Below are 9,048 nucleotides of genomic sequence, written 5' to 3' on the forward strand. Positions count from 1 at the left end.
CCTATGTTTTCATGACATTTAAAAAACAATTTTTACACTAAATAATTAATTTCTACTATTGGGAATAAATATTTTTTACGGAAAAAGTTAAACATATCGAATAGATAATAATATACTATGAACAAAATATTAAACATCACGAACTTTGTGTGAAGAACAAATACATCTACATTAAAAAAATATATTTTTATAAGTATACATACATATGATGAGCAACTTAGCTCATAAAAGGAAATAAATTATTTCACACTGGACTTATGAGTCCACAACACAAATAAATTAATATAAATTAAACATGGCTCACTCTTAATTGTGATCAAATAGTTTGATAATATAATAAAATGTTGTTTTAGATCATAATAAAAGGTAAGTAAGTACAGATCTACTAATATCTTATAAAAGAAACAAACATGGTTGATAAAAATTATAAGAATGATAAATTATATACTCAAACAAAGATTATGTACATGAGATTTATAATGAGGAAAGAAAGAAAGAGAGAGAATAGACAAATAAATAGATACAAAGGATTGGGAAAAAGAAGGGAAATAGAAATAGAAGGAAAGAAATAGGAAAGAGAAGAAAAGAGCAAGATAGATAAAAAAAGAAGAAAATAAATAGAAAAGAACAAGGTTTGTTACATTCTTATCACTAATCACTAATATAGTGTAGATGTTAATTGGGAACATGCAACTTTATTTTGTAGAATTAATATCTGATCTTTTGAGCTTTATTCATCATCATATATAACTCTGTCTAGGTTTTTACCAGATGCTATTTAAAATATTTGTAATAAATTGATTATTGAGAATAAGAAAAGGGAAGCATAGACTTAGCAAAGCACGCTATATTAGGGATACCTGATATAATTTTTTACATATTTTTTGAAGAAAATTTCAAGTAGATGCTCTTTAACTCATTTATATTGTTAAAATTCATAGTAGTCATGCTAGTACGGGCAAAACGCGCTTAATGTTGTAGTTGATCTAACAGGTTCCAGGGCCACGTCGCCCGCTTCGCTGGGGCGCGGCCACGTGCCGCCGCCCGACGAGCTGTTCCTGGCGGCCCAGATGGAGGACGAGACCGTGCGGTTGGAGGAGAGGCTGGCCGGCAGGCTCCGGCGCCCACACGGCCCATCGTCAGCGCGCTGCACAGGCAGGCCGCCAACGCCGACGTGGCGCGCGCCACGGCCGAGGCGCTCACCGCGTCCGTGCGCCGCTACCGGGCCGCCGGCAGCTCGCGTCCTGCTGAGGCTGCAGGGGTCAGGCACGTGGATCCGTAACGAGCCGGGTAATAGTGCAGATGAATGTGAGGGACGCTAGGCGCCTGTCAGTTCAGATTCGAAGATCTCTAAAGCTGTGTGCTGATGATTCAACTACTGATGATCACCAGATGAGGTTGGGCATGGATTGTTGCATTATTGTCGAAACTAGTACATGGCATTTTTTTTTCGTTGGCAAATCTTAGGCTCCAAGTAGCTCTCCTGTCCGTCAATCAGCGTTGCAGCATGTGGACAAATACGGGCCACCTTTCAGTCGAGTCAATCAGCAATGCAGATGCATGCATCTGGACAGAAACCAGGCCTCGTTTCAGTTGACATGCTGTACTGTAAAATTCATTCATGTAGTAAAAAAAACTCCTGCATTTATCATATTCTAAATTTATTTTTAAAAAAAATATTCTGTTTTGGTTATCGAGATTCTCGCATCTATATCCAGTTTTCCTACACCTGTCATACTCTATATTGCATCCTCTATACCAACTACCGGATATGGAGCCCACATGTCAGATTTTTTTTATCTTTTTACCCCCCTCCCCGACGCCCCCCCTTCTCTCTCTCCGGCGCTCCCGCACCTACCGCCGGCGCCCCTCCTCCCCCTTCCTCGCCGGCGCTCCCGCACCCATCACCGGCGCCCCTTCTCCCCCTCCCTCGCCGGCAACCCGATCCGGTGCCGCCGGCCCTCCGCCCCCTCCCTCCCTCTCCGCCCTCCCTCTCCTCTCTTCCCCTGCCCTCCATCCTCATCCCTGCTCCCACGCGCGCCGGCCGCGGTGGCGGAGCGACTCTTGCGAGGGGGCGTGAGAGTGCCCCTCCTCCAACGCGAGAGGAGCGGCTCGATCCGACACGGCGGCGTTTCGATCGGCGCGACGGAGGGTCCCCGTGCGGGTGGCGGGAGCGGCGGCCAGCATGCGGCAGCAGCGGCGGGGCGGAGCGGAGCGGCTGTGTATTTGCCGGTGCGCGGTGCGCCCGCAGGCCTTCCACGACCGGCCTCGAGCTCTCTCTTTGCCACGCATGCCGGCGGCCGCCCACTCTCTCTCCCGGCCGGCGGCCATGCCCGCAGCGGCGGCCCCGCGCGGGCGCAGCGGCAGCGTTGGGCGAAGATTTTAAATTCAAGAAGGCTCATATCTGATAAGCTCTGGTGACGACTAACGACGATCAAGCCAGAGTAATCTGTTCTTCAGAGGAAAAACCAAGCTCACAAGAAGAGGACATCGTTTCCCTTCTCCATTTCTCTTAGGCCGTGTTCAGATGTTTTGCAAAAAATTTTACGATGGAATCTTGCTAATTTGAAGTATTAAATGAAATCTATTTATAAAAATTTTTGCACAGATGGGTTGTAAATCGCGAGACGAATCTAATGATATTAATTAATTTATGATTAATTAATAATTAGCGGATGGTTACTGTAGCATCACTATTGCAAATCATGAATTAAGTAGACTCATTAGATTTGTCTCGTGATTTACAGCTCATTTATGAAAAAGTTTTATAAATAGACTTCATTTAGTATTTCATGCATATGTCGAAATATTTGATGTGATGTTTTTTTTCACGGGATTTATGGGGTGGAAACTAAATAGGACCTTAATGTGACAGCTCTAAAACATTTCTGTTTGGCGGTGGCACTGTCGTCCGGTGTTGGATGGTGGCAGCGATGCTGGATTTTCTGCGGCTGTTGTTCGTCCCACTGGCTGTTGTTGTCTATTGCAAGGCGGTGAGGATTTTATTCCTCCGATGCGGATCTCGCGTCTTCCCCAGCTGCGTCATGAGGTCAGTGGTCTCCTCTTTTGCGAAAGGGGGGATAATCTGGATGTCCCATAGGATGTTCTTTCCGAACCATCGTCGTCGGTGGGGCCGGATCTGGGTTGGCGGGCGATGACGTCAGTGGATGGTGATGTTTCTGGTGTTTCTCTCTCTTCTCCGGCAAGGAAGCTACTAGTGTGCCCTAGCGGCAGTAGATACGTCAGGGATGGTGTTCCGTGGCATTGGTTCTTGCAGCGAAACCAAGCCTTGGAGCTCCTCGGCGGTGAGATGAAACTATTCAGTTTCGTCAGTGCCGGCGGTCGTCGGTGCTCCACGAAGACGAAGGCAAGGAAGACCGTGGATTGGACTGTATTTTTTTATTTTCTGGGGGATTTTCTTTGTATTTTCAGGATATATGTGCTACATTTATAGGAGTCGGAGCAACCATCTCTTCAGACAAGGAACGATTTTGGGTGTGTTTATATCCCGTAAAAATTTAGACGAAATTCACTGTAGTAATTTTCAACAGAAGATTAAAAGGACTAAACATGATTTAATTATAAAACTAATTAAACGGATGAGTGAGAAATCGCGAGACAAATTTATTAAACCTAATTAATCCATCATTTGAGGTTGTTTACTGTAGCATGACATTGTCTAATCATGATCCAATTAGATTTAAAAGATCCGTCTAGTAATTACACCCTGGAATTATGGAATATGTTTTGTCAGTAAGAACATCTCCAGCAGTCTTCTAATAATCTTTTCCCAATAAAATGGTAATGGAGATGTCCCAATATCAAATTTGTGACTATTGGTGAAGGCCCTGCAGCAGTTCTCCAATAAACTCTCCCAATATGCACTGACAGGTGGGGCCATTTTACTTTCCCCTTCTCTCTTCCACTCTCCTGCATCTTCCTGCGGGGCGTCGGTGGACCTCGGGCCTGCGGCGGCGCCTGCGGGCGGAGGGCCTCGCGCCCACGGCAGACCTCGCGCGCGGAGGTGGCGCAGGTGAGGGAGGAGGGCCGGGGGCGCAACGTGAACAGGGCCGGCTGTTTTGCGCCCGCTGCCGCCGAAACCATAAAACTTTCTCAAACATGTCAACATCACGGCGTCCCGACTCCCGGCACGGCAACGCTTTCCTTTCCAAACCTACCACTGCACACAAACGCGGATGGGCGAGAGAAATTGATGAACGTTCTTCTGCACTTGGTCCAGCATGACAGTTGACAGGTCTGAAAAATTCATGTGCACCGTGTCTGAGGCGCTGTTTAGTTCTTTATGCAACAAAGCCGTAAACACATTAAAGTAAAACAGAATCTTACTAATTTGAAGCACTAAATGAAGTTTATTTACAAAACTTTTTATATGGATGAACTGTAAATCGCGAGACGAATCTAATGAGCCTACTTAATCCATGATTTACAACAGTAATGATACAGTAACCATCCGCTAATTATTGATTAAACATGGATTAATTAGCATCATTAGATTCGTCTCGCGATTTACAACTAATTTATGCAAAAAGTTTTGCAAATAGACTTCATTTAATACTTCAAATGCCATCTTTACATCTTTACATCTTTTTGCAAAATAAACTAAACACACCCTGAATATGAACTAGGAGCTCCTCCAACTCAACTGGACTTCAGGAGAAGCACAAAACACCTCGTACCGTGCAGCTAAACACAGTCGCCGGCGCGCAGCATGATTGAATCGTATGCTCTAATTGATCCTGCATTAACAGGAACCTGCAGTGTCATGGTCTGTATCGCGTCCCGGGGTCAATTCTGGTAGAGAATTGGATCAAAGCGACAGTGCTGGGCTCCGCTAAGGTACTCCCATTACCCTCCTACGAGAAGAGTATGGATGAATCATGACCCTTGAATTTTTGACAAATAAAGCAGTCAAATAATAAAAGTTGTAAACAGAAACTTGTAAACGAATCCATCTGAACTGTGCAGGACATTTTTGTCCTTCCTTCCAGCATGCTGACTCTGAATTCTGAAAGGATCAAAGGGCTGCCGAGAAGCCGGCCAAATCCTATTCGGCGGAGTGAGAAGAGAGGAGAGAACGGAGCAGACGATTTGTAAAATGCCGGTTTAAAGAGGGTGAGTACCGATTTGACTGCTCCTATTAGTCCACGATGCTCGTAAGCATTGAATGGTGCTGTTGTCGATGAATAAAAAAAGAGAAAAGTTACTCCGGCGCCGGTGCCCATGGATGACATGGCTTACTTTCCGCCCGCTGCTCGGCGCAACCATAAACCATGCTCTTCATCAGCCGGCGGCTCAATCTGGAAAGAGAGAAACACCTCTCCAAGATGCAGAGGAAGGAAGGCAAGAAGGTTGCAAAGAATAGTAAGCGGCGGTGTCCCCGGCCAGTTTGCGCTGCAGCCATGGCTGCCCGCCGTCTCCTCCTCGCCGCCGCCGCGGCCTTCGCCTCGCTCTGCGCTGCGGCAGCTGGTCAGGACGCGAAGGTCGTCCTGCCGTTCGCGCCTACCTGCTCCACGAGCGGCAACTACACCGACGGCAGCCAGTACCAGAGGAACCTCGCCGAGCTCCTGTCCAGGCTGCCCGCGGCTGCTGGCGACAACGGCTGGTTCTACAACGGCACGGCCGGGACCGGCGCCGACCGGGTGTTCGGCCTCGTCATGTGCTACGCCGACCGCAACGCGACGCAGTGCCGGGAGTGCCTCGCCGGCGCGCCCGCCGGGATCGCGACCGTGGTGTGCCCGGGGAGCCGGAACGTGAGCGCGGCGTACGACGCGTGCGTGCTCCGGTATGCCGACACGGACTTCTTCGCCGTGGCCAACCCCAGCGAGGCGTTCTACGTGTGGTCGACCGGCACCGTCGACCGTGCCAGCCTCGAGGACGCGCGCTCGAGCCTGATGAACCAGCTCGCCAAGACGGCCGCCGACTCACCGCTGCTCCTGGCGAACGAGAGCGCGCCTCTCGCCGGCTCGCCGTCGCCGGGCGCTGTGTACGGGCTCGCCCAGTGCACGCGGGACCTGACGGCGGGGCAGTGCACCTGGTGCCTCACCACGTACATCGCCCAGCTGCGGGACAGGTTCCCCAACAACACCGGCGGTGCGATCAAGGGGTACAGCTGCTACGTCAGGTACGATGTTTGGGCCTTCGACATCATCCTGCCGCCGCGCCCGGCGCCGCTGCCGCCACCGCCGCCTTCTCCGTCGGTTTCCACAGGACTAGTGGTCGGCTTGTCTGTCGCCGGTGTATTATTGATCGGTCTGGGTCTATCGATCTGGCTCATTTGCCGCCGACGGCGAAAGCGCCTCCGGCAGACGATGGAGCGGGAGCTGGAAGAGGGCGACTTCCTCGACGACGAGCCGGAGATGCAAGACGACTTCGAGAAAGGGACCGGGCCGAAGCGGTTTCGCTACGGCGAGCTCGCAATTGCCACCGACGACTTCTCGGACGACCATAAGCTCGGAGAAGGCGGGTTCGGGTCGGTGTACAGAGGATTCCTCAAGGAGATGGGACTTGAGGTCGCCATCAAGAGGGTGTCCAAGGGTTCCAAGCAGGGGAGGAAGGAGTACGCCTCGGAGGTGAGCATCATCAGCCGGCTGCGGCACCGGAACCTCGTGCAGCTCATCGGCTGGTGCCACGGCGGCGTCGAGCTCCTCCTCGTCTACGAGCTCATGCCCAACGGCAGCATCGACACCCACCTCTACAGCGGCGCCAGCGGCAACACGGTGCTGCCATGGCCGCTCCGGCACGAGATCGTGCTCGGCCTGGGATCGGCCCTGCTCTACCTGCATCAGGATTGGGAGCAGTGCGTTCTTCACAGGGACATCAAGCCGAGCAACGTGATGCTGGACGCCTCCTTCCACGCCAAGCTCGGCGATTTCGGGCTCGCCAGGCTCGTCGACCACGGCCAGCGCTCGCACACCACGGTGCTCGCTGGCACCATGGGGTACATGGACCCGGAGTGCATGACCACCGGCCAGGCGAGCGCCGAGTCGGACGTCTACAGCTTCGGCGTCGTCCTCCTCGAGATCGCCTGCGGCCGGCGGCCTATGGTGGCTCGCCGTGGCGAAGACGGCGTCGTCGTCCACCTCGTGCAATGGGTGTGGGAGTTCTACGGCAGGGGAGCCATCCTCGACGCCGCCGACGCGCGGCTCGAGGGGGAGTTCGACGGCCGGGAAATGGAGACGGTGACGGTCGTCGGGCTGTGGTGCGCACACCCTGACCGGAGCCTGAGGCCGTCCATCAGGCAGGCCGTCAACGTGCTGCGGCAAGAGGCGCCGCTGCCGAGCCTGCCGGCGAGGATGCCGGTGGCGACCTACATGCCACCACCGGACGCTTTCTACTACACATCTTCGGTTGCGACTGGCGGCGGCAGCAGCACCGGCACCGGCACCTCCCACTCCCAGACATCTACCTTGCTGAAATGACCACAGAGCAGTGCTTTTACACCAGACTGAATTTAGCATCAAATTTGTTCTGATGATTTTTTGTATCTACTATGGATTTTGTTTTTCATGTTCTTACTTCTTAATGGTACGATTTACTTTTTTTCATGGAATACGTAAGAGAGCTGCGTATCAAATTGACGGTTTCTACAGCATGCCAGAGGATTTGGTACTCTGAGAGAGCTTGGACAGTGAGCGTGCATGAGATATCCTGAATCCATCTCTTATCTGTCAGAGCAGCGGCAACCGTCCTTATATGTTCCGAATCCTTGGTCTGATGAGCTTGCAAAAGTCAGTTGCGATCAGGCAAGGTGAGCTTTGGCCGAGCTGAAAATCTGACCAGAACAAGGTCAGGTTGCCGTCGCCCAGCTCGATGTCAATGGAAGCATTGAACATCGCTTGGACCACTGTACTGTGTCTTTGCCGAAATCCATGTCCAAATTTTTCCATGGCCTATTGGCCTCGGTTCGCTTGAGCCAGAGGATGAGGTACTCTGAGCGTACCTAATTTTTTCAGGGCAAGATTTACTGAACTAGTGGCAGAGCTCACAAAAATAGGGCTGAGCAACTCGAGCGATAGGCCTTAGATCAGACCCTCTAATTAAATGGGGTTGCCTCTATTGTAGACTTTTAAATTTGTTTCAACTCCAACAATAACTCTCAATTCCAATATATAATAGAGGGCTCCCTAGAGACCCCCTAGGAATAGAGGGTGGATGAGGGATTTTAGAGGCCTCCCTAAAATAGAGGGTGAAGTAGAGGGTCTGCTGGAGTGCATTTTTTTTGGCTTACCCCTCTAAACTTGGGATAGGAGGCTGTTTAGTGAGTCTGCTGGAGTTGCTCTTAACACTGATATAGGTTTTTATTCTTGACATCGCATTTACAACATGGGGTCGGACCATTTTACAACATCCTTCTTGCAGTCCATTGGTAACACAGATATCAGAGACATGGAAATACTATCATCAAGGGATAAAAGGAAAGATGAATTGCTGCAACGCTCTGCTCCAACATAGGTGTAACACCCGAGTGTTAAATTTGGGTTTAACTAGCTAACTAGTGATCCGATTCTCTCGGTTACAAGTCGAGTCACAAAGCGACTCGAAACTCGATTTCAAATTCTGGAGCCAGAGGAATCCGGATGCTCCGGGTTTGAATCCGGAAATTCCGGATTTACCCGGATACTCTGGATATTCTTCCGGATAGTCCGGACCTGGAAGTTTATATCACGTGTTTTTAGCCTTCTGACTGTTCCCATATGTTAAAACACCATTCACTTTAAACTTCTCTCTCCCTCACGAGCCCTCCTTCATCCCTCTCTCTCCCTCACAATCCCTCCTTCCTCCCTAAGCCCTAGACCCCAAGATCTTCCAGTTCAAGTTGATTCCAAGGCTAAAGGAACTTCTATCGGCGTGGAGAATCATCATTTCCATTCATTCCTACTTGGGGTGGCTTCATTTTCAACTTGAGAAGGTACCCAAGCTAGGGCTAAATGGATTGATCGTTCTAGGATGTTTTAAGCGATTTCTTTTGGGTTAATCATCTTATTATGAATCACTCTACTAGGGTCTAGGAGGGTTTCGATTGTTGTG

The 9,048-nt window shown here is 50.1% G+C and overlaps 1 protein-coding gene across 1 annotated transcript; it reads left to right on the forward strand.

Annotated features, from left to right (window-relative positions):
* The first annotated feature begins 5,250 nt into the window (after positions 1–5,250).
* Positions 5,251–7,527, forward strand: LOC120666887 (L-type lectin-domain containing receptor kinase IX.1-like). Its single transcript, XM_039946874.1, has one exon. The coding sequence runs from the start codon at positions 5,292–5,294 to the stop codon at positions 7,437–7,439; it is 2,148 nt and encodes a 715-aa protein (XP_039802808.1). The 5' UTR covers positions 5,251–5,291; the 3' UTR covers positions 7,440–7,527.
* Positions 7,528–9,048: the final 1,521 nt, after the last annotated feature.

This window comes from Panicum virgatum, chromosome 3N (genome assembly GCF_016808335.1).
Source record: "Panicum virgatum strain AP13 chromosome 3N, P.virgatum_v5, whole genome shotgun sequence".
In the NCBI taxonomy this organism is placed as follows: domain Eukaryota; kingdom Viridiplantae; phylum Streptophyta; class Magnoliopsida; order Poales; family Poaceae; genus Panicum; species Panicum virgatum.